The 27218-nt window shown below is 36.8% G+C and overlaps 1 protein-coding gene across 1 annotated transcript in view; it reads right to left on the reverse strand.

Annotated features, from left to right (window-relative positions):
• Positions 1 to 26747, reverse strand: part of LOC149804273 (C-1-tetrahydrofolate synthase, cytoplasmic-like) — a 95143-nt gene extending 68396 nt beyond the window's left edge. Inside the window, exons 1-5 of the mRNA XM_089938250.1 lie at positions 26618 to 26747; positions 14040 to 14124; positions 12745 to 12858; positions 6753 to 6812; positions 812 to 888 (exon numbers count right to left, since the gene is read on the reverse strand). Coding sequence (XP_089794376.1) covers positions 812 to 888; positions 6753 to 6812; positions 12745 to 12858; positions 14040 to 14124; positions 26618 to 26652 — 371 coding nt within the window. The 5' untranslated portion in view covers positions 26653 to 26747. The remainder of the gene's footprint in view (positions 1 to 811; positions 889 to 6752; positions 6813 to 12744; positions 12859 to 14039; positions 14125 to 26617) is intronic.
• Between the last annotated feature and the right edge of the window lie 471 nt (positions 26748 to 27218).

Genomic DNA, 27218 nt, shown 5'->3' on the forward strand with positions numbered 1-27218 from the left:
TATCTGGCTTGTGTATCTGGTTTATGGACAGTACAATTAGTGTTTTCTGGGTTAGCTGTGTATCTGGTTTGTGTATCTGGTTTATAGACAGTACAATTAGTGTTTTCTGGGTCAGCTGTGTACCTGGCTTGTGTATCTGGTTTATGGACAGTACAATTAGTGTTTTTCTGGGTTAGTTGTGTATCTGGTTTGTGTATCTGGCTTATGGATAGTACAATTAGTGTTTTCTGGGTCAGTTGTGTACCTGGCTTGTGTATCTGGTTTATATACAGTACAGTTAGTGTTTTCTGGGTCAGTTGTGTACCTGGCTGTTGTTGATATTGTTGTGGGTGTTAACAGACATAAAATTTGTGTTTTCTGGGTCAGTTTGGCATCTAGCTTTGCAGTTTAGCTTGGATTTCAGACAAATTCTTCTTGATCAATAACATCCAAATACATATCTGTGCTTGCAGCACTTATAAAGCAAGTATACTGACATTAAAAGTGGCGTTTTGAACAAAATAATGAAATAAGGATTCTGTTTTTCAAAAATATGTAAAAGTGGGTTTTGTATCTTTGTGTGTGTAAATGCATGTGTATGCTGTCTCTGAAAAAAAGTGAACAATTTTAATTTCCATTGGGAAGGTGGCGTAGGAGAGGGGACTATTGCAGCAATAAATGTCTACACAAAGTTCATAAATTTAGGATACCCTGGATGACATTGAAAACTATAAGTTAAAGTGATAATCACAAGTATGCAAGTGTCATTGTGGTTGTGAGTCAACAGTGCAGCAAACTAAAGATACATCTTAGGTGAGATAAATGTACATACCCATCCACATCTTTTTCAGGACATATGGTATTGGTCACTAAGTGAGCATCTATTTCATTGATGGAGTCCAAAGGAAGCTGGAAAAGATAGACAAGAATTCAATTTACAAAAGATAGTTGAAGTTCAGCACCGTATAATGAAAAAATAGCATGGACACACACATAAACTGGGAAAACTGTTAGGTAGAACTAACATTTTTAACTGCAAAAATTGTCAATATTTTTTCTGCTTATACTTTGTAAACACTTAACATTAGAATGTGAAACCAATTACTATAATTCTGTATGCAAACTACATGAATTTGAAAATAAAAATAATGTGAAGGATATATTTACATGCTTAAAAAAACAACTGAGAAGGAGTTAAATTCACAGCCAATCTTTTAGATCAAGATTGGAAACAATGTGGCTGAATGATCTAGAAACCATGTGCTTACATAGCTGAACAGATTGTAATTCTGGAGGTCATACTGCGGAGGTATACATTGAGGTAAGCCGAGTAAGGTTGCCCAGTCATCTGCAATGGAACCTAATATTAGTGTAAAAAAGTTGGTAAACTAGACAATATCTCTGCCTCCTGGACAACAGAATCATTTGTAATGGATGCATAGATAGGCAACCTAGGGCTAAGCTGGATCCCATATTGAGCAAACCCAGCAGCCAAAGAAATTCTTGGGCAGGTAGATCATCCCATATAAGTACTGATTTTCAATGCTCATTCCTGAGGGAGTCATACTTTCTTTACTCAGTGCTTAACTCCATACCTAAATGAACAAAATGTTGAAATGGTATCAGGTCAGATTTGTCCTTGCTGACAAGGAAACCAAGGTTGAGAAGGAAAGTAATAAGGGATATCATGTCTTGCTCCAAAATATAACTAACCTCATGTTTTTGTAGAATGTAGTCCAGGTAGTTGATGTTGCCACCATGGAGTTAGTCTGGACAATGGCCAATTCCAGGTCCATCACTCATGAGAAACCCAGTGATTGATGCTGAATCCAACTGGCAGACTGTGTTCACTGTAAGCAAATTGCAGGAGCTTACTGGAAACTGTGTCAATGGGGACATAAAGGTACACATCTTCCAAGTCCTCTTTGATTGCATAGTCTCCATCCAGAATGGCATTTAGAGCCTATTATGGCAATCTCTTTGTTGATTGCCTTAAAATTCCCTTCATTGTAGCTGAGACTGTGAATAATGAAAATTGGTCTCCATGGTGGCCTCTTTGAGGATTTTCATCATCCTAAACATTGAAAAGGAGACTAGATGATAAAGGTTGCAAGCAGAGCTTGGCCTTATGATAGTCTAATAAAAGGTAGAGTAGAGAGCACTACATTGCCTTGTTAGGTTCACGGCTGTGTTAAGCATTGGCCCAAAAACATCTGGCAGCTCTGTTTAAGATATGGGCCATTCTGGAAACATACTCTAATTGCATGTCCTGTGGGATTCAGAGTGGGAGAAGATAAGATATGCCGTGTTCCACCAACTGAAAGATCATCATAATTACAAGATCCAACGTAAAGCCCATGACCACTATGTGTCATTAAAAACTTATAATCCATGTGTACAGAAGATGCCTTTACAATCTCCAAAGCTGTGATACCTCATCTGACTGCTGAGACATCCATATGGAAAACTGGTGTGGTGGACTTGAAAAACCACAGACTAAAGTTCATGGGAAGGCATCTTTTTTGAGAAAAAGAGTTGGTTAATGCTGGGATCTTGTAATTGACAATATAAGCAGTCCAGGATGTCAGTAAGTCTGCCATACTGTGGAAGTAATCTGATAGTAGATCCTTTCTTTTAAGTTAATAATCAACTAATGCCAGGACTTTAGACAAGGCAGCTGTTGTAGATGCAAAGGACAAAATTCTGGTAGCAGAAGGAAAACTTCTTCACTCAAAGCCTGCAAGACCGAGTCTTCTCTCATCAAGTAATATCTAATAATGACAAGGGGACTTGTGAACACGTTTTGTCACCTTTAGATAAAAGTGCTGAAACCAACAGTTGTTGTGCCACCTGCAAAGTACTTGGAGAAGAATGTTGAGGTAAATGGTTAACTGACTCATTCAAAGTCCAGAGTTAGAAATGGTGACTTCCAAGCTGTTGATAAGTACAGCCTCCCACTGAGTGGCAAAGGCTTGAGAACAAGTGAAGCGACATCTCTTGGATACTGAAGCACGAAGCTGGTCATCAAAGGGAGTGCCAATCAGCACTATGCAGGCAAGACTGATTCAAGAGTACTTGTATAATCTAGGTTTGTGAGTGTGCGTGATTTGGATTTTTAATGTAGCTTTAACAATTTTTCAGTCATATTGCTACGATGTCAGCAGTGAGGCAGTTTATAGTGATGTCTAGTGCTGGGGCATTATGCCACAGACATGTAGCATGATGTCCCACCCAGTCACATTATCCTGACACCAGGCCGACCAGTCTTAATACTAACCTCTTAATGCTGAGTGCCAAGTGAGGCAGCTGTTAGTACCATTTTTATAAGTCTTTGGTATGACTTGGCCAGGGATTGAACCCACAACCTCCCATATCCGAGGCGGACACTCTAACCACTAGGCTTGTGAAAATGGGCAAAGATCATCCTTTTTCTGGTGGCTGATAAAGTATGATTGATTATGGTCATGATCCATTACATTCAGAGGTATCCGGTAGAGTCCAGTCATGACAGAACAAGGCCATCTTCATTGACATGATGTTGTCAAGTTCTTAAGACAGGGATGGGATACAGGATAATTATCCACATAGCCAGTCCATAATTCTGATGGTAACTGAGACTGTTTGTTTGCTCTCTATCTTACTACCCAGTAAGTGAATTGTTGTCAAACCCTAGAGTGCAAACTAATGGCGTCCTCATCCCTCGAGGTGCACATTTGCACCTTCCCTTTGAATATCGATAATTTTGCCACCCATTGACCTCTGTCCATAATATGCAAGTCTGTCCTGTATACGCTGATTGTCAAACAGAGTAAGCTACACATGAAGGGTAGTTGTCAGTCTGGCCCATGGTCTAAATCTTTAATACAAAATAGAGCAGACATTATATACAGGTGTAGCACAGCAAGCACATTGCTTATGAACTTTATGGAGTGTATGTGCAAATATACACACTATGACAATTACCTGAAGGGATGCATATGGGCTGTCCTGACAGGCAGAATCAGAGAGTCACTATTACATGACAATAGAGTAACATCTCAAATTATAACAAAAATTACCTGTAGAAAAGTCCAATTGAATGCCGAAACAGGTAAGATCACCGAAGCATAGTTTATAGTAACTATAAAGTAGATGATGTGAATAAAGTATGCATAGAAAACTTACCTGTACATATTCAACTGCGAAAGGAAGAACCCGGGAAAACCCCGGAAAGAACCACCGACCCACGAGAAGCTACTGGCATGCTTTCTCACATATCTACATTGGCTGAATCTGAGACTCGAACCGGCGCAGACAGAGGTGAGATGGCAGTGATCCGTAACGGCGGACGCTTTAGACCACTCGGCCACTTGGGGCCCCGATACTTATGAAGTGGACACTCTAATATCATTTGTAACAGAATGTTACCTGTAGCAAGGTCAAAAGATGGACTATACAGGTAAAATCAGTAGAGTTGCATATATTAACTACGAAGTGGACACAATGCCAAGACGAGATAACATAGAAAATGACAAAAATTATACAGCAATATTAGATATACTATACGAATTTTCTGTATCACACACCAGACTTGCACCTATTTAAATACACCTGTAACAATGTGAGGGGATGCAATCATGTCTCATGCAGGTTCATGCCAATGGCACTTAAGTGTGTGCAAAAGGCAAATCAATACAGAAAAAAGCCAAACACTTTGTTCTTGAAAACAGAAAGAAAAGAAAAGTTTGAAAATTAAATCTGGAGAACAATTCTCCAACTTGCTTTCAGGTAGAAAACAAAATGCTTGTATGAGGATTGCAAGGTCACTCGGTCTGTAGAAAGCATGCTACTTGGCACAAGCAGAAGTAGTAACTGAAGTAATCACTGGATTTAGCACCAAGCCGTGTAACAAAGGGAGATCACTCTAACTACTACCTAGGTAGGCAGATGACTTGTAGCTTGCTAGCTAAATCATTTTAGGCTGGGAGGGCTAGATTCATGAGGTAGTTTTAGTTCTCCAAAAGTATTATGATTGGCTATATGTATCAAAAGAAAAAATTAAAACAAGATTACAATGAACATCATATTACGTACACATCCCATGTTCAACAGTCCTTTATGTGGGCCCAAGCAGGGACATGGTTGACAAGTTTCAATAACCTGTACATTTGGTCAAGGTATGTGGTCTGGAACAAAATTTACGGTGCAGTGCCACAATTTTCTGATCAGACTTACCATGACCATTACCTTTAGACCACAGAACTTACTGGAGGTTTCTTTATTACTATATGAGCAATGTGTGTGTGTGTGTGTGTGATTTGGATTTTTTAACATAGCTTTAACAATTTTTCAGTCATATTGCTACGATGTCTGCACTGTGACAGTTTATAGTGATGTCCAGCACTAGGGCATCATGCCACAGACATGTAGCATGATGTCCTACCCAGTCACATTATCCTGACACCAGACTGACTAGTCCTAACACTAACCTCTTAATGCTGAGCGCAAGCGACGAAGCTGTTAGTACCATTTTTGTAAGTCTTTGGTATGACTCGGCCAGGGATTAAACCCATGACCTTCCGCATCTGAGGATATTATTCTATAATAAAATGGTAATCTACAAAACCCATTTTTCCTGAAACAACAGTGACTTTCATCTTTGACATTCTGACCTCAAAATGAATATGCCATACCATGCAAGCTCTCCACGAACTCGTGAACAAAGATTTTAACAGGAAATTAAAAAAAACACTTGTCTTCTTTCAGTCACAACAGCCTTGACCTTTGAATTGCTGCTCCCAAAAACAATAGGCTTCCCCAAATGCAAGCCAACCACATAGTGTGATACAAAAGTAATACTACTGTGCAGAAACAACTGTGTTTTTTTCAGTCATAGCAACTTTGCCTTCATACATTTAGACCCTGAAATTAATTTCTTCCTTAGCCCTAATGCAAGCCATCAACGAAGTTTAGACCACGTTTATGATGTAGAACAAATGTTACTGTGTAGGCATCATTATCAATTTCATTCAGGTGATTAATATAATATTTACCAAGTTTCATACATTAAAAACTGCTAGAATAATTGTGCCAAAAAGACTGAGCCATACAATGCAGTATGTTAGAAATTGTGAGAGCAAAACAAATTGTCAATATGCAGGTAATGACTGTAATATCAAGTTTCATGGCAATCCATTAAAATCTGCAGATTTATTGTGTCATACACTGCAACAAGTCAAAAAGAGCAATAACAAAATCTGCATAAGCAAACTGATTTGTTGATATCCACATTTTCAGGTGATAACAATATTATCTATAATTTCAACAAAAACTGCAGAACTAATTGCATTCACAAGTGCTAGATGGAGGACAGAAGGAAGGAAAGGTGGACATACAGATGAATGCCAGGATTACCAAATAGTCCTCCAGTGGAGATAAAAATTAAGTTGGATCTCTTCCCAGTTATAGGACTTATTATGAATTAATCACCAAATGCAACATTTTAAGGCTGGATTTGTTACTTTGTAAGACTCGCTATCCATTTATCAATTAAGCAACTGAAAATATAGGTTTTTGTTTAATCTATACTTTTTTCTTCTATTTTTTTGACAAGATATGGAGATCATCTTTGTGTACATTGGAAGTAACTTTAGAAGAGTTTTTAATTTTTCATGTCTTTATAGTTGGCATTGGGCATTTCTACTTGATTTTTAACAAAACGTTATTTCCATGTTACATACAGTGTGTGAAATGATTGCCACAGCTCAGTAAGTTGCTGCTATGCTTTCTCTTACCTGTACAATAATCCCATGTACTTTTGGATCAGCATTAAGTTTCTCAACAGCCTTGATCACCTGGAAATAAAGCAATTTTTTAAGTTTATGGCTGTTGTCAAAACATTTAAAGAAACAGTAACATTTAGTGCTCTCCATGGCTCAGATTTGCCATGAGGTCGCTTTAATAGTTGTGAAACAAATATGAACCTGGTAACAACAAAACAAAAAACAAAATCTGAAAGAGCAGGCACTTGCTAAGTGTGAAATGTAGAACAGAACCTACAAAGCTAGCCCATTGCTACTGCATTATTAAGGTCATAAGGAAGATAATGTAGTCTGACCATTGTTATCTATACTTTTGGTCCAGGAGTGTGGATTCCATTTTTAGATGGAGCTATAAATATGTTGTGTGCAAATTTAATTTCAATCTTAATAATGAACTTGTTTACAAGTGTTGGGGTAATTTCAGTTTGGATGCTTGAGTTGTGTGACATACGTCATGTGGAGATGTATTGTGAAATATGTCATGTAGAGATGAATTACAACTTAGAATCATAATAGAGTCACGGAGATGTATATAACGACAGGGTTGAGTAATTATTCTGATTCCTATTTCCTAGTATTGCTCTCGTTTCAATATCAATCTGCAGATGTATTTAATGCTGTGGAATCATTTGGGTTATTCGCTGGAATTACAAAATGCTTTTCTCTGCTACGGTTTATGACCATAGAGTTGTAACACCATTAAGATTTTCATTATATCATTTGCGAATTTAAAATGTGTAACAAAAATTACATTCTATTAATCATAACTTGCAATGGAAAGTAAAAGTGAACATTCCTTGCCTACTAAATATTTGGTTGAACCAATAAATTCTGAAGTAAACAGGTGTCAGTTTCACCACTGTTGTTGGGACTCTGACCCAGGGAATCAGCTTTCCATAAGCTGGAGTGTGTGTGGGGGTGAGCATCCTTCTATTCTCAGTCACTTCTTACCATCAGCTATGCCCTGTCAACTCTAATTTGCATCAGTGGATTTATTCACATACTAAGCTTACAACCTTTTCAAAACTTAATACTGCTTTAACCACAAAAAATGCAAGTTTGGGCAAATCCAAAACATAGACCCTGCCACTGACCATTACTTTTTGATTTACTAAAGCTCCAAGTAATCATTCACTTTTCTTAATTCAAGTCCAGATTGTGGCCCCTAAAAGTGGACCTAAAGTGAATAAAATATTGGTATTATGCCTGCAAGGCATCAATGTGTAGTCTTCCTGTAACAAATCATAAACTCAATCTTCCTGGACTGAATGATACATATGGCAACTTGATCAACACCTTTTCTTTGTGGAAAGATTATTTGAGATGAGCCATGTGTGCTGGTGGAGAATCTGTGGGCTTTTGTGTAGGAGGATGTACTTGTTTGTTGTGACAAGAGTTCCATCCTCAGTTGTAAGTGCACCATCAGATCAAGAAGATTACTGAAGCATGATTGCTGGGGCCACTATGAGCTGTGCCGTGGTGTGTTCAACTTTGCATAGGACCTGTGGGATCATCCTGATGCATGGGAAGACATAAGCAAACAGACCATCCCACTTCAGGAGGAATGCATTCACAGCCCGGGTCCTCTGGTCAGGAACTGGGGAAACATAAATGGGGATCTTGTTGTTCAGCTGGATCTTGTTGTTCAGCTTGATGGCAACAAGTCTTCCTTTCATTGAGGAAATATTTCTTCTTAGGTTGTCCAGAGAATGAGGTTCCTAACCTCCACAAAGAGAGAAGACGCATGTGTGCTTCCATGCTTCCTGAGGTATGCTACCATCAACACGTTGATGGAGGAGACCATCATGCAACTACCTCTTGTTTGGTGGATGCATCTCTCACTGCCCAAGATCACTGCACTCACTTCAAATTGCTGATGAGGAGGGTTGATTCTTCACGAGACTGAGATCAGAAAATTCAGTTCCGCTGGCTCTAGAAGAGTGCCACAACCTTGAATCTGCTGAGGGGAATGCATGGGAAAGAAACTGGTCCTGATTTGTCCACCAATTCAAATGATGGTGGAAATACTGACCCTGTGAAATGACAGCATTCAAGGGATCCCTGTGTGGTTTCCATGCTGCTAAGAGGAGATAACAGAGAGGATGCAATTACAGTCTGCCTAGGGGAATCAGGTCTATGGTGGAGTTTAAGGTCTCCCACAGAGACAAAAAGATGAGCTGACAACAGTCTATTCTCTTAGCAACTCAAATATGGACAGGATCTTGTCTGCAATATCAAGGGACACTAATTAACCTTCTGTTTTTGAAGAAATTCATCCCCACATTAGACAAAATCTTGAGATGGATTGAGCTCTAATTTCGCTAAGTTTGGGAGAAGATCCAGCTTGGTCACTATGGACCAACAGCGAGACAAAGTCTAGTAAAAGGGACTCAAGACTGCCAATCCTTGAAATACTGGAGGACTGGGATACCTTATGACCTTATATAGACTGCAACTACTCCCATGACTCTGTTACATGCTCTTTGTGCAGAGGCTGGGCTGAACAGCAGAGCTCAAAATTGGAAGACCTCTCCAACAAAGCAAAACCAGAGAAGGATAGGGATGTGGAGGCACACATCCTGATGACTGATGGAGACTGCCCAATCACTAGGTCTTGTGGTATTCCCAAAAAAGGCTGTGTTCTCCATCTTCATTGGTTCCTCCAGTGGAAATTTGTTTACGACAGAAACATCTATGATTAGGTGGTACTTTCCCCCTTCTTCAGAACCAGCAAAATCATGGAGTAGAAAATTGTTCTCTTAATACCATCCCTACTGCACCCTTCTGTAGAAGGGAATGAACCTTTAAGTGCACCAATTTGACAAACCAGTACCTTGATGTGCACCAATTTAACTGGCAAAATCAAATGGGGGACCTTACCCGAGGGAAATCTTGGAAACGAATCCAGCAATTCTCCCTTCGGCAGAAAGGACCCAGAAATCGACCATTGTGTCTGACCAAACCTGTGAAATGTGGTTTAGTCTAGCTCCAATGGGAACCAAAGGAAAGAGGCATGCTCTGCTACAGAGGGAGCAAGTCCACAGGGCTGCCCACTCTTCTCCATAGGAATGGGGAAAGGGACTTAGAACTTCTTCCCTTGGCCTTTGCAGCACACCTTTTTAGGGCCTGGCTTCTGAATTATGGTTGCTTTCTTGACTGGGCCTTGCAGTTTTTAAAGACTTTAGCTGATGTGACCTAAGGACAGGCAGGATGACTTCCCTTCATGGGTGGTGGTGGTGGGGCAGCCCTCAGAAGATTCTTACTGTGCTCTTGTCAAACCATGGAAGTAGTGATAAGGCAATGGACAAGGACAACACACTGGTAGAACTTTTTTCCATCTTCCAAGAAGCGATGTAGAGCCATTGTCAACAGTAATTCCTCCTTTATTAGGCTAAATGAGGCTGCAGAAATGGGGTCAGCATGCGAGGCTAGAGTTACTAGTGTCCTAACCTTTGGTTCTAAGGATTCCAGTGTTTTCAGTAGAATGAAATCCCAGGACACCACAGAAATACCCTCTTGTGCTGCTTTAGCATCCAAAGTGGATGGCTTAGGGGGCCAAGAAGGGGTACGATCCTCATAGCTAGATGTAGCTACCAAGGGTCACAACATGGAGGAGGTCACAGACCAACCTCTATATTGTTTAGCAAAAGCTTGGCTCTTGTTAAACCTTTGACAGAGTTCTTTGATTCTGAAGAAATAAGGCCAACTGCATACATTTGGTATGGAAATAACCATTTCATTGGGGGGAGGGGGCATTTTTTTAAAAAATTGGTATCTTTTTTTCTAATTAAAAGGAAAATGAGGTAAGAGTAAGGTATTTTTTCGCAAATATGAACAAGACAATTGCTTTCAAGTTTTTCAGTTGGAATGTTAAACCTGCACACACACATAAACACACAAAAATTAAAATGGTCTATCTGTTCCTACAGAAATTAAAGCAGCAGCCATTGCAAGCTTCCTATAAAATATCAACAGGAATTAGCATGAAATGAATATGTCATTTCTGGCAGAGGAAGGTGTCATTTTTATTATATGAAGCCATCTGACTTGGAATATTCTATTTAACAATCCAAATAATAACCTAGCAATTAACTGCAGGTTTCTTAAATGTCTGCAATTAACACATATTTTTTGCTGAAATCAACAATGATGTAGACAAATTGTAATGATTTCATGATTAATCCCTATATTATCTATTCTTGAGCAAGGGGGGACAACTCTAGCTTTTGAAAATAACATTGGACCTATAGCCAAAAACAGGTGTATTTTAGCACCACACCTTGTACTCACATGATAACTTCTTGCATGGAATTATGGGTATTCATGCAAAACATAAAACTAAATCTTGTGTTTCTGGCTTTATTATAATTTTAGTGTACACTGTAAGGTGAATAGAGGAACAAGAAAATGTTCAAATTGTATCTGAACCTCTTAATTTGCCAAATATGTGCTCAATACATACATTTTTAGAAAGTGCGACATTTATTTTTATAGATATTTAAATTTTTTTATTAATGTACCTTTTCTGACAATGAATTTTCAATCAAGTAGGTCCAACTTGTCACCAAAAGCAAAAGTAATACCTTAATATATTAACTTTGGCACCTTCATTCTTATGGACTGTAAACAAGTTACACTGCAAAAGTATGTCAACTTTTGGACCAAAATCAGCACAACGTATAACAATTTTGTAACATTGCAATAACTGGATATGTAATTTTAATAGAACTGATTGCCAACTTGAAAGGATTACAACTTTTGGGCTAATGCTTTAGCATTAACCTAAAGAGTTATAAACAGGGATTAACCCCTTTGCCATCTTCGGGATGTGTTAAGTATTTTATCCATGGTTAATTTGCTACTGTTTTTATCAATGGTTAATAATTGCTACTGTTTTCAGATACAAGAACATGTGAATTTAAACAATGAATAGTAACACACGTTTAGATTCTTTGACTCACCTGGAGAATGCTTTCATTTCTGAGAAAATGAAAGTGAGGTGAATTCTAATGTACAAGTGGAGACAACTTACCCCAAATTACTGTACCTAGGAAAAATGTGGACACACATTTTCATTGTCTTTTATTCACTTGTACACATGTATGAATATCACATTTATTTAGTTTAAGGTATTGTAAAAAATGTAAATATTTTGCAAATTCCCTTTTTGTTGATGGGAAACCTGCTGATATCCAGACGTTGGACATTTTGAATCATGTTGTTTTTCAATTTGAACTTTTGGTCAGCTCCTGGAGTATCTTAGGTTTCTGGGGTGGAGGAAATATAAACGTGTAATAATGAGACCCTGGCAACAACAAAATTTTTTTTACTCCCTTGAAGACTGTAGCTAGCTTGCCTTGATGAATGACGCCTGTGTTTTTTAATTTGCCATGAAATGCCAACAATGAAGGATCACAACAAATGCCCCTTTGCTATTGCAGCAGAAACAGCAATTAATTGAACAACAAAGAATGAATCAGAACTGGTAGCTTGTCAAAATAAATTATCAGAAAACAGTATTTGTTCACTTTCGGACCTAGGGATTCTGTTAATCTGTCCCAAACACAAAAGAGCAGTCATATTACCAGTTTCCTTATAAAAGAAAATTTAAGAATTTTTCCATGCCTTTTGAGACATTTCTCAATTTTTCCCCACATTTTCAAGACCTGAAAAAGCAAGTTTCAAATTTTAGACCGTTTTCATATTTTCAGACCTGCGCAGGAATTCTGCAAAAACTAGGGCAGTATAAAAACTTCTTCAACTTCACAGAGGTGAGCTAAAGAAAAGGAGGAATTTTCTTCACAATAAAAGGGAGACAAAATGAAGTACCCAAGATGAGCTTTAAAATTAGCTGTGCCTGTCATGCTTTCAGTGTATTTTTGGGGGAGTGAATTTTTGTAGAAGCTAGTCTGAATCCCACAACCATGAATAGACCCTGCCACACGTTATGGTAAATTTACATTACCTCAGCCTGTGTACTGGTTTGTGGCAGATTGATATGCCATGCTGACACTCCTATAGCAGCTGCATTCTTCAGTTTCTGTCCTATGTACACGTTGGAATCTTCTCTGCCCCCTACCTGTCGATTTGGAAAAAATTAAAACCTCTTAAGTTTTATGGTCTCCTCTTGCATACAATCACCACCCGTTCACAATAATAAAACAAATTATCCATGATATGACCTTGAAAGTTACCTTTCTGGCATCATGATATCCCCAAAGAAATCCAGACAGTTTAGTCTTGCCTAACACTGACCCCAAAACATCACCATGATGTGACTTTGCCATTCACCTTTAAGATTTTGGTCCATCTGTCAGTTAAAATTTCCCCAATTTTCCTGGTAGACATATCTGCCTAGCAAACCAAAATGATGAGACAAGAATCCACAAACTTTTTCCAAAAGCTGATGTGGCCTAAAAATGTAACAAGGCCAAAACTGTTTTGTCTCTATTATGTTACATTTGTGTTGTCAAAACAAAAATCAATCTTCCATTGGCTGCAAACAGCCACATCAAGAACCTTAAACTTTTACAAATATAAAACTTGCAGCCCTCTTCTTTTACAATACTATAGTAATTTTTGTTATACTGTTGCATTGATCCATCTTTGTGCTTTTAAATTTGAACTGGCTATTTTAAATGTGACAGCTATACAACATAATGGTCTTGCCAGAATACAACGAAACAGGTAAGATAAAGGCATCACTTTGCCAGTTGCTAGGATCAGCTACACATGAGGTAAGCTTGTCTAAAGCTTGAACATTAGTAATTTCCCATACTCAAGAGCATATATACTTTTATAGTTCAAATTTTTTGGCATTATCACACTGCCTTCATCAGCAACTAATGTTGATCATGTGACCTATAATGGTTACATGACACGAGGAGACTGGTGCAGATTGGTGTTAATTCAAATTATTAAATACTTTTTATGAAGGAGAAAAATTACAGTACTTGTATGTAGAACTATTACAAATAACATTTACAGCAAAGATATAAATGTGATATAACTATAAATCAGTAAAACTAAATCTCACCTGAACAATTGCTAGGCCAGGCAATATAACTATAAATCAGTAAAACTAAATCTCACCTGAACAATTGCTAGGCCAGGCGATATAACTATAAATTAGTAAAACTAAATCTCACCTGAACAATTGCTAGGCCAGGTGATATAACTATAAATCAGTAAAACTAAATCTCACCTGAACAATTGATAGGCCAGGTGATATAACTATAAATCAGTAAAACTAAATCTCACCTGAACAATTGCTAGGCCAGGCTCAAAATCCTTGAATTTGGTCTTGAGGGCTTCTATCTCCTCCTTCAGCTTATTTCTGATGTCTCTGTAAAGAAAAAAAAACAACAAATGAAAACATTTTCTTAAATACCATACAATTTGGTTTTATTACTAAACTGTAATTTTTCTTCAATATAAGTTTGTTCTACTACATTCTTATATATAATGAAGCATTTTTCTTATTTTCCTTCCAGACTCTACATTATTGACCCAACAAATATGCTCCAAACTGACAACTTTTGCAGAAAGACTTGAAGTGCTTACTGTATGCCTAAGAAACACACAAGCAGAAATAGGATAACAAGGCTGTGAACAAACTATAAACCTCAAAATAAATTCCCCACAGAAACTTAAAAACCAAGAAAGCCAACAAACAACAAATTGACCGGCATATTACATAAAGTTCATATGGTTACAAACCACAGACATATAAAAACAACTCAAGGACTATCCAGTTTGTGCGCACGTAACTTCAGACATGACCAAAGCTGCAAACATGTACAGTTGCAAAGACAAATGATGCCCATTATCTGCAAGAATATGTCAGAGACTAAATTGTTCCCAGTTTGGCCACCTTTAAAATCTGTCAACCAAAATGCTGGCAAAACCACAGATTTCACAAGAGTCACAGCAACAATAAAATCAGTATGAAACCTGCCAACAACTACAATTCCACTGGACATTCAGCAATAAAATCAATACAAACCTTGCGAACAACTACAACTCCATTGGATATTCAGCAAAAAAATCATTATGAACCTTGCCAACAACAACTCCATCGGACATCAGCAATAAAATCAATATGAAACTTGCCAACACTACAACTCCATTGGACATTCAGCAATAAAATCAATATGAACCTTGCCAATAGCTACAACTCCATTGGACAATCAGCAATAAAATCAATATGAACCTTGCCAATAGCTACAACTCCATTGGACATTCAACAATAAAATCAATATGAACCTTGCCAATAGCTACAACTCCATTGGACATTCAACAATAAAATCAATATGAACCTTGCCAATAGCAACAACTCCATTGGACATTCAACAATAAAATCAATATGAACCTTGCCAATAGCTACAACTCCATTGGACATTCAACATTAAAATCAATATGAACCTTGCCAATAGCTACAACTCCATTGGACATTCAACAATAAAATCAATATGAACCTTGCCAATAGCTACAACTCCATTGGACATTCAACAATAAAATCAATATGAACCTTGCCAATAGCTACAACTCCATTGGACATTCAACAATAAAATCAATATGAACCTTGCCAATAGCAACAACTCCATTGGACATTCAACAATAAAATCAATATGAACCTTGCCAATAGCAACAACTCCATTGGACATTCAACAATAAAATCAATATGAACCTTGCCAATAGCTACAATTCCATTGGACATTCAACAATAAAATCAATATGAACCTTGCCAATAGCTACAATTCCATTGGACATTCAACAATAAAATCAATATGAACCTTGCCAATAGCTACAACTCCATTGGACATTCAACAATAAAATCAATATGAACCTTGCCAATAGCTACAATTCCATTGGACATTCAACAATAAAATCAATATGAACCTTGCCAATAGCTACAATTCCATTGGACATTCAACAATAAAATCAATATGAACCTTGCCAATAGCTACAATTCCATTGGACATTCAACAGAGTTCCTTGAGATGCTAGTAATTGAGCCTATCCTCAAATGGACTCGTACTGAACACACATGTAAGGAACAACACCCAGTCTCGCAAATGGGAATAGGCAGAGGTGGGAATCTGGTTTTAAAAAAAAAATCAGGCATCAGTTTATGACCCGAATGCAAATCTTTGCAACGATTTTTAATCATGTAAATACTCCCAGACACGTTAGGTCAAATTGATGTTGTTATTATTATTATTATTATTATTATTCTCTTTCCCATTCTCATGATGTATTTCCTACACTAGTTTCTCCAAATTACTTTACCAGGGCATAACATTTAGTACAATTTGTTGTTTCTCACTACTCATGGTTTCTGTCCTTTTCTTTAGCCTGGAATTAGGTCAAATAAATTTGGTTCTCCAATCAGACAACATGGATTTATCTGAATCACCCCATCTTTATTTTTGCATTATCAACTTTTGCTGTTCCAACTCAATATAGACATGCAGTATACACATTTTTACATTGCTTTCATCTCATTTATTTTTAATTATTTTTCTTTTATGAAGATTTCACTGTCAATGAAAGTTCTAACAACCACCCTACCCCACCAAATGTTAGTGTTAACCTAAATTTGAGTCTCACTTGCCATCTATTGTCCTTACTTTAGGCAATGATTGATGAACCCTCTTGCTTCTGACTTGTTGAGGGAGGTTTGTGTATGTATGGAGAACCTGTCTTGTATGACCACTGCTATAAAATGTCACCTGTCTTAAAATTTAGTGCTCTAGCCTGTAACTTTTGTTGGTAGGGTGGTGGTGACTCAAGACAGGTTCTATTGTGTATTGGGGACTTTTATTAAGAAATTAAACAGTCCAAGTACCAGGTAGTCTAAGTTTATAAAATAAACAAAGTCCATGGATCAACACCTATTTTGCTGGGGGGAGGGTAATGTTGGGCAAAGGTTTCCAGGAGCATGTCACAATGTGGTTGTACCAAAGCAACAGAGACCTAATGAAGAAGAGTCAAGTTTGCTTTAAATGTTTTTAATCAAATTGTTTTGTACAAAACTCATACTGATAACTCACATCTCTTGTTTTTCTTTTCAGAGGACCTTGTGGCATTTGTCTTAGTGACAAATGAATACTGCAAAAGCAATGTTCTACTAAGAGAAAATATCATTCTAGGAATAACAGATAAGTCTATTTTTCTTTCTAACCGCTCAGTATTGAAACCATCTCTGATGTTCTTAAGATAACATGATAAATTTGGTAAAACCACCACCACCACCAACTCCCTATTTTCTAGTGTCTGAGTTAACATATTAACAAGATAAACAAGACTTTTAATGAAAACTCCATGTCAATATGACTATCCATTCTGGAGGTGCAGAGATAACAAGACTTTTAATGAAAACTCCATGTCAATATGACTATCCATTCTGGAAGTGCCAAGATAACAAGACTTTTAATGAAAACTCAATGTCAATATGATTACCCATTCAGGAGGTGCAGAGACAACAAGACTTTTAATGAAAACTCCATGTCAATATGACTACCCATTCTGGAGGTGCTGAGATAACAAGACTTTTAATGAAAACTCCATGTCAATATGACTATCCATTCTGGAGGTGCAGAGATAACAAGACTTTTAATGAAAACTCCATGTCAATATGATATCCATTCTGGAGGTGCAGAGATAACAAGACTTTTAATGAAAACTCCATGTCAATATGACTATCCATTCTGGAGGTGCAGAGACAACAAGACTTTTAATGAAAACTCCATGTCAATATGACTACCCATTCTGGAGGTGCAGAGATAACAGGACTTCAATATGTATGCAGAGATTTCAAGACAGATGTGACAGCAGCCATGCAGGGTGTCAGTGGGGAACCGTTTTGAATTTGAACCAACTTGTCAGATTATAAGAAGTCTATTAGTGAAAACCTCAGGTATAGCACCATTCCAACTATCAAATAATCATGTCTTTGGTTTATATATGGTTCAAAATCCAATTTGCTGATCATAAACTTGCCAATAACCTTAATAAAGATGATTCAGATTTCTCATTCAAGGCAATGATGTATACCTAAGTTCTGTTCTTCAAGATACATCTCTTTAATTTACCTAACAAGTTGTCAGACTTATGTACTAACAAGTTGTCAGATTTGTGTACTTTATGCATGCAAACTAGCCTAATGGGCTCTCCCACAGCACTATTCAAAGGTCTTGACACACCATCACCTTAGCTATTGTCAACTAATTACCCAGTAAGCAATTTGTGAATGGTGCTTGTTTATGTGTGACCACCTTACCTTTTAATTGCTTTTTTGACAATCAGCTGAGGATAGTTTAATTTGACTGTTTACAGTTTATACATTCTGCCACATGTCAAGCTGGTCAAGATATATCTTCATTTCTCTCACAATCCATTTTTTTTGCTTTTGTTCCTAACATTACCAGAAATCCTTTCTGACAGACAACCATGTACGGTGGAGTGGGAATCCAAATCCTGTTTTTCATGTGACACATTGTGTTAAGTCAGGTCTGAACTAGAGCATATTCAACAACTGCATTGCTCACTTCACTAGTCTCCAGCTTCTTATGCAAACAGGGGCAGGCAGAAAATAAGTTCAGACACAAGTGACCTTTGCCCTCTTTTCTAACTAAAGATATTTTGGCCATATTTTATCTTTACAACTAAACTTTTAATATTTTTTTTAGTTTTAATTTTAGCATGTAATAGACACTGCACTACTAGTATTGTGCTGACATATTGTGAACCCACCTACCTATATGTATCTCCACACCTACCTACATGTATCTACACACCTACCTACATGTATCTACACACCTACCTACATGTATCTACCCACATACCTAAATGTATCAACCCACCCATGTCCTACTGTGACAGGGCATCAAATCATAAAAGAATAAAAAAAGGAACAGGATTTTATTATAAAATACTAGTAGCAATAAGAGCAGATTAATGTTTCCTTTTAATTTATTAAATAAGTGTTATTAAAATTAGCCTGAAACTTCATTACCCTCGTCCACCCCTGGAAGTCCAATTTACTGGGTGAAGGTCACAGGTTTTGAATAACCTTGGAGTGACAAACTCATGGTCAATAATTGCCTTGATTAACCACTATAGGTAAGGTCTCACATACATTTGCATGTAGTCCACTCACCTAATTCTTATACTAATTCACTGATACAATATACAGTTAACCTGTTACGGGTTACATATCACAATGTATATGGACAGCTTTCCACTGATTATACATTTGTTCCAACTTCTAAGCAGGCTAGAATGTATGCAGCATCAATGAATCAATTTTGATCATGATCACTTAATTCATGGTAGTAAAGCATAAAAAGGGGGCCCTCAGGCGGCAGTGTTCTAGTGCCTGAATTACCGATCATTGACACCTCTGTCTGCATGTGTTTAAGTCTTGGACTTGGCCAATGTGGGTATGTGAGGAAGCTGCCAGTAGATTCCCTTGGGTCAGTGGTTCTTACCAGGTTTTTCCCAGGTTCTAATTCCATCAGTTATAGTGTCTGCCATGTATAGCTTATCAACTGTGAAATATGGGTAGTACCGTATTTACCGTATGTTTTCGGACACCGTTTTTTTGGGGGGGAAATATAATATTTAAATGCCCTGTAAGTTTTCGGACATTGCTCTGCTATAATTTTTTCTACAATTTATGTTTTCGGACACAATCTAGGAAGATCTGCCACTTCGTTTTATTGTAAAATTCACAGCGTGATTACCGTTAATTTAACTGATACAAAATTTGCTTCAATTGGTAGCCAATTATTTATTGTGATCATGAACTTCCATGAACTAATATAATTTAAATTTTTTAATCGTATGTATATATGTATGTATGTAGCAATATCAAAGAATGAAAAGAAATATGATTTAATGCTGTAATATATTTAAATATATTATTCAATATCAAGTAGCTTGTCCACAGCCTTTTGTAGGTCCTCGGGTGAAAAGCCCTCAAATTCTGTATCACTATCATCATAAATAATGTTTAATTGTTTGTCATTTCTGATCAGCACATTTTCATTTCCGCTCAGATTGACACTGATGCCGCACACCTTGAAAGATTGAATTATCATTGTGCACTTTTCCTTGAATGTGTCCATGGCATTTACAACCCAGTCCAATACAGTCTGTTTGCTGGCTGTCTTGATCCGTCCATTGCTGCTTTCATTAGATGATATTAATGCATTCGTAGCATCCCTGATGTATTCTGTCCAGCTGCGGCAGAGGTAGCTCTTGACAGGTTTATTGATGCTCACATCAAGAGGTTGCAATGTGCAGCCTCCTGGTATTATTGCTGGCACAACATTTCCGCGCCACAACTGTTTCTTCACGTCATCAGTGATGTGAGCCCGGAACGAGTCCATAACTAATAGTGATCGCTCTCTTCTGGTGAATGGCAAATAAATTTCTTCAATCCATCACAGCATTAGCGTTTCGTCCATCCATTCTTTCTCTTGAACTGCGATAATCCACCCTTTTGGTGCCTTCAGATCTAGCTGTCTCTTTCCCTTGAAAATAATCATTGAGGGTAATACATCGCCAGAACCTGCAATGGCTAAAACGACAGTAATGTGTCTCTTCTCCACGCCAGTTGTACGAATCAGAACACTTTTCATTCCTTCTTTGTCCACTGTTTTCCCTGGCACAAGAACAAAGTACATCGGTGTCTCGTCCATGTTAACAATAAGCTTATTGTCAAACTCGTCCTCCTCACGTCTATCCATCACAAACTTGTGGAATGAAGCAATCTTTTCTTCCAAATCCTTGGGTACACGTTGGGCAAGAAAGGTCCTGCTTCTGAGCACAAAATCATGTCTTTTCATGAAACTCTCTCCCCATGAACGACTGGCATGGAATTTGCTCTCCGGAAATTCTGTTGAGACAATCTCCTTGGCATATATACATATTCCCTCAACACTGACTGGAATTTGTAAGTTATGCTGAGTGAGCACCCATTGAGCTATCTTATTATCCATAGCTTGTCCATAAAAAATGGGTTGTCCACACTTAGGCAAATGTCCGTTCAAGTTCAGATCAGCAGAAAAGTCAATTTTCATCCAGGTACTCACCGTGGATTTCGGAATCTTGAATTTTTCTGCTGTAGGTCTAATTCCCAGACATTTTGCATTGTTAACGATATCCTGCTTTTGCTTTAATGTATAATGTTTATAGTGACCACGTACAGAACCGGGTGGAGCACTCTCAGGTTCAAGATAATCAGACTCATCATTTACAGCAGCTTTCTTCGAAGGCGGTTCTTTTGTGATGCATCCTCAGAACCACTAATTTGAGGTTGCTTCTGTGGATGGCCTACTGGCCTCTTTGGAGATGATTTCAGCAAGGGAGAGTCCCTCCATGAACTAGGCAGTGCCTCCTCGCTTGTTGCATAACGTATGATAAACTTATCCATCAAAATTATTACAGTACTAACAATATTATGTTTCACAACGACAGCTATCCAGTATATAAACTTTTGAGTGGTGGGTATTTTATTTATACTTTATATTTTAATAGTTTGATTGGCTAACAAAAATATGATTGGTTGTCAGTGTAGACATTGTTACACACGAAACCACTTCAAACAGGTGTGACAGTTATGGGTTTGATTAGAAACCATGACCCCTGCTTTTTATCACTAAACAATACATCGGAGAGTCGGAATGGATCAGTAAAATTCATTGGCATTGTGCAACAAAACAAACCCCTTATCCCTGAGGCATTATATACCAAGGTTTAAACATAGTTACTGTTCTACAGGGGGGTAAACCTCTTTGCAGACGATTAATATTGATTGTGGGCGCTAAATGTTCGGTACTTCATGTGCTCTTTTAATGAAATCCAGATGGCTGCATTTTATTTCTAAACACACCTGTCAAAGAAATCCCACAAGTTTTATTATTAACAATTATCAACTAGACACCTTGAAATCTCTGACATACCGGTACATGAAAACAATCTTTGAGCAGTCGATTGTTTTGAGTCAGCAAGCTCTACTCATTTTGAAGCTACCCTCGGCTAGGTGGGGAGAAAAAAAAGAGAGAACCACAACAAATTGATCACCTTTATTTATAAAAAAAAAATGCTGACATATTAATCACGCCGACTCGTATATTGCAACTTGCTTGTTATTTTTACCCTTCCTATAAGTGCATACAACACTCACCCCATCTGGAGCCTCTCACCTTAATGCTCTAAGATTAGCCGTCATACATGTACCGGTATTTCTACTCTCGATACTAAAATGTTTCTGTCATAAATATCTTAAAAATTATAATTCCAAAATCTTTTTATTTAGTTTGCATTAATATCTTAATTACACAGAAATTAAGCTTGCGTGTGTTGGTAATGTAGATTTTAATGATCACCGATTAGCAGAGGGTTAAACTGTGGATTGCAAGATTTGTAATATGGCGGTTCTTTTGGAAAATACACACACAATCGTGGCTCTAATACATGTATGGCTGTGTCTTCTGGTGGATGGATACGTATCACATAGACAAAATAGGCAAGTAATGCCTGTTTTTCATTCAGTATCCTTTCCGTGGTGCTTGACAAAATACTTATTTTACTTCATGGCAGCACGTCGTCATGCGAGCTAACGGTAACTTTGTTACAGACATGGGGGGGGGGAATAAATCTATCTTCAACTCTATGTTTTCGGACACCTAATTAAAGAATTTTATATGTATCTGGACAACAAAAAAAGTAATTATTTGTTGCAGTCCAAAAACATACGGTAAATACGGTACTCATCAAGTTGCATCCTCTCACCAAATTTGATGATTCCAGGTACAGCAGTATTATGCAGCAAATCAAATAGCAATGCAGTCATGAACTAAATGCAAATACTTAATACAAACCAGCAAAATGTTAAATATAGGTCACAATGACCTTTTGGTGTGAGGATGTGTTATTAACAATGAGGCATATAAAATGTCTAGTTTAGTAGTGCTTCAGACTAAACCCAATGCAGAGACGAATGAAATATAAGTCAGTGACCTACTTTTGTAATACAGGTACAGTACTCATAATAATAAATAATGAGGACTTTGTATAGCGCCTAATCTTTAGAAGCTCTAAGCGCTTTACAACATTAGACAACACCTATAAGATAAAAAACATAATGATATGATTACAAAAACAAACACCATGAAATTAGAAAACATCAAGAAACATCCCCAACCAAATTTCATGAATCGTGAAAGAACCATTTGTATACAGCAGGGCTCTCAGGGACCCGAGATTCGAGGTCAAATATGCACGAAATTCTCAGAGGACTTGTTGTTTCTCCTATAATGCATTCCAATGACATGCCACATTTACCCCCAGAATGTTTCCCCCATTTCACATTACAGCCAGCCATGGACAAGCTACAGAATAGCTAAAGATTAGACTTGAATAAACAGGCAAGAGGCCTTAATCCTTATCATTGTAATTATATTGTAGAAAGAAGGATACTCTGATAAAATTCAAAGAAACCACATTCTACTGGGTACATATATAAGCAACTGCGATTAACTGGCAAATAAATGATGTCTTATTTTGTTGTAATGGTCTTTAAATTAAATTGTGATGACGTGATTTTGATTTGGTCAGTATGTTCAAATCAACAATATATAATAATAATAATAATAATAATAACTGCTAGTTAAGTACATGATTTCTACACAGCACTACAGTATCAGTTGAGATTTTTTAAAAGTGCAGAAAAATGTGTAGACTTGTAAAAACTATTCTGCAAAACCTTTTTTCATTATTCAGGAAACAAACTTGTAATGAAAATAACATTAATGCAAACAAAAGAAAAAACAAAATAAGAAAAAATTCCATTCGACTGGTGATATCGGATTATCATATTTGTCTTGGCAACAGTTCAAATCTGCAGTCTCAAGCTACATGTATTTAGGTACCATACATGTACCAAGACTAATTCATTATTTCTATTACCTTTATTCCTTAGGGTCTATTCTTAACACTGTTTACTAATTAACATATTGATGTAGAACCAGTTTGTCTCGCCTTTTTTCACACATGTTTGTGGTATATTTTTTATTCCTTCATTGTTTCATTTATTGATAATTAAAGTTTCTAATAATAAGGTACATTGTAATGCAGGCTGTTTAATCCTTTTAGTTTCTTTGGTGGGAATGGGGCCAAATCTTGTTAGGAAACACCTGATAAAAAAAATGTTAGTCCTTATTTTATCTAAACCTCATTGTCAACCAAAAGGTGTAAGTAAACAATTCATTATTCATTGTTGCCAGCAGTATTTGGTTGCATAGTTGTTTATATGCTAATAAAAATGGCCTATATCTGGTCTCCCTAAGGCATCAGGCATAATCAAATTACTGGGGCATATCAAGGGAGCAAGGCTGTTCACAGGGAAATGAAAACAGTCAACAAGTTATCACTTATCTTGCAATAGCAGTAAAAATCAGATGAATACCCTCTGGTTTTGATGCTTGGAATTTAATTTCAACCCATTTTTGCTGCATGGAAATTTCCAGCCTGTGCATTTTTATGGTGCATGTTGATGTGGAATGGAACACTTGTCTTAATTACCCTTATTACCTCCAACATAATTTCTGACAGTGATTGTAGTCATATTGCACAAGCCTATAGTTGGAGCATAATTATAGTGAACACTGTATTCATAAATAAACAGCATAACTAGTTGTGATTGGTGCATTATGTACAATTTTAAGTTTCTGTCAAATTTTACAAAAAATGTGAGTCTCTTGTAAGAATATGTTAATTTTCATCTAGATTATATTTTGTATTTTATGACTTTTTATAATGTGATACACATCACTCAAAATGTACTTCTTTGTGACAGGATAACTCTTACCCTATCCACTTCCACAATTATCTCTCTTAAATGTAAATGAGTACTTAGTTTTGTCCTTGTCAAATTAACAATCTAATACTGCACTGTACATAACACATACTGAAGTAGCATAGAAAGTTCATATGTAAAACTCCTCAGTTTAAACCATGGAGAATGATTTGGGCCAAATATTAACTATTTTACCTGCATAGCAAGGTAAATTATGTATAAATAGTCAGGTCTCTTAAAAAATAACTGGGTAGTATGATTATGTAACAACATCTGCAGCTTTTACAGTCAAATGACAGTGTGCAGCATTCAGCCTAGTTTGTACTTGATCATACCTGTAGGCCAACTCCATCCAAAATATCCACTTCAGCATCTATTTTTGACATGTTTCTCAAGGCATTTATACAATGACCATCCAAATGAATATGGATGTATGAGGACACAAATAAAGTTAATAACTGTCATATAATCAGATTCTAGAAATTGACACCTGAAATAGCTGATACTGAACACTTATATGACCTGTGTTATAGGTCAATATGATGAAAACTCCAACAAATTTCATAAATTTTGTTTAAACCCTTTCATGAGGAACTTCAAAATTCAATTGACATGTCCAAAAAACATTATAATTTGTGTGAAAATGCAACTTTTGCTATGTGTATTTAACTTGTATTGGTTGTAAGTTTTTTTTCTCTCCATTTGTTCTGTTTTCTATAACTGTATTTTGGAAATTACCTTGTGCAAATTCAAGTTTACTGTGTACCTAACTACAGCCACTGATGTTTTTATTTTGTAAACATAGTTAATATTTGTCTAGGAGTGTGGGTTAAACATTAGGATCATTATCAATTAAGTTAAAGATGTTAATTTGGGTCTAGGTCTAGGATACTGGAATTCCCCCCAATAAGTACCTGATGTTTTCAATGGTCTTGATTATAATATTAGTAACAGATTTTATGTGTTTACAACTTAGAATTTTCTAGAAACTAACTCTGAACCTACATACTAGCTCTACCTTTGTGTCTTATTTAAGTTTATTTGTATAATCTTGTTTACTTCAAAAATTCTTCATTCTTGCAATAACATCAGCGACAGAATCAGTCTTACTATTGTTGTGTTCAGTATTTTGTTTGAGTGAAATTATTTATTCAAATTATTATTCACTGAAAAAAAACAGTGCTCTTCAATAATATTGTTGGCAGAAACTGGTGATATAACTTTTTGGACTATTTGGGATTTAATCTGCAATCCTGGAAGTTCTTTTTAAATTTTCACTTTGTAATCTAGGGAAATAAATTATTTTTTTGAATATGATAAATCTTGCTGGTTTTCACTCTTTTCTGTTACTTAAAGACCACAGAGTTGTAATACATTCTAAATAGAGATAACTGCAGACAAAAACTTGTTAATTTCAAAGTTTCAAATTTAGAAAGAAAACATTCTTTACAAGTATAACCACTAATGAGAGAGAGAGAGAGAGAGAGAGAGAGAGAGAGAGAGAGAGAGAGAGTCTTTCCACTGAGTTTGGCTGCACTAAAATGTATCCAACTTTAAATCCTAATTTGCAAACCAAATGTAATTCATATCACTCGTGTTGCTCTACTATCCTATAAAACTGGTCAGCTAATCTAGATCAATGCTATTTTTAGCTAACATTTATCTACAGACAGAACAAGTCTCCCTTTCATAGAAGCAGTAACTGTATTTTTTTTTGACAGTTTGTTTAAGAAACAAATACATAACAGTGCACTATGTAGGTAAATATATGTCTTAACTATAAAGAAGAGCATTTACATTATTGTGACTATCCAGTTTGGTCCATGCAGACCAAGTGGCCAACTGCTACATGTAGTACAGTAGCCATTCAAATTATTTTTCTTACCATTTTAGTATTTTTACTACTAAATGTCATCTCATAAGATGTACAAAACCTTATTCTTAACTCCATATTAAACACATGGCATACTCAGAAATGTCTTTTCCACTTAAAAGCTTAGCCATTTTCAATGAATTAAGTCCACCGCCTCTTTGCTCCGAACGTCAACTTGACCTTTACGATTCACCACGTGTGTCCAACAGAGATACACGACAAGGTAGATAACTATAGCTGGTTTGTAACAGCACGTATGTTTCGAACGGAATATCACTCGGACAATTCTGTCAATTTGAGGGAAAAGACAAGACAAGCTCCGATTGATGTAAAGGATTGACGTTGATGCCTTCGGACAACATCAGCTATTTCCTCGAGACAAATACGATCCACAGGATTGACCTCGAAGATGAAAGAGAAATAGAAAACGATACGGAAAATGAAATGGATGTAATCAATGGGACAGACATGGAATTGACAAATTTGGGCTATAACATTGAACTAACAAAACCTGAGAGAGAAGGTGGACCAAACACCAAAGAGGTGACCGATGGGGCCCCTGTGCCCCCACTCGCCCCAGACACTCAAATTTTAAATTAATATATCTCACATTTAAACAAACATAAATTTATAATAATATTACTACAAACGCTTGGTATCAGTTTTAAATAAAGGAAAAGAACAGAGTGACCACCTG

This window comes from Sinohyriopsis cumingii, chromosome 2 (genome assembly GCF_028554795.1).
Source record: "Sinohyriopsis cumingii isolate HCF-2022 chromosome 2, ASM2855479v2, whole genome shotgun sequence".
NCBI classification, from domain to species: Eukaryota; Metazoa; Mollusca; class Bivalvia; order Unionida; family Unionidae; genus Sinohyriopsis; species Sinohyriopsis cumingii.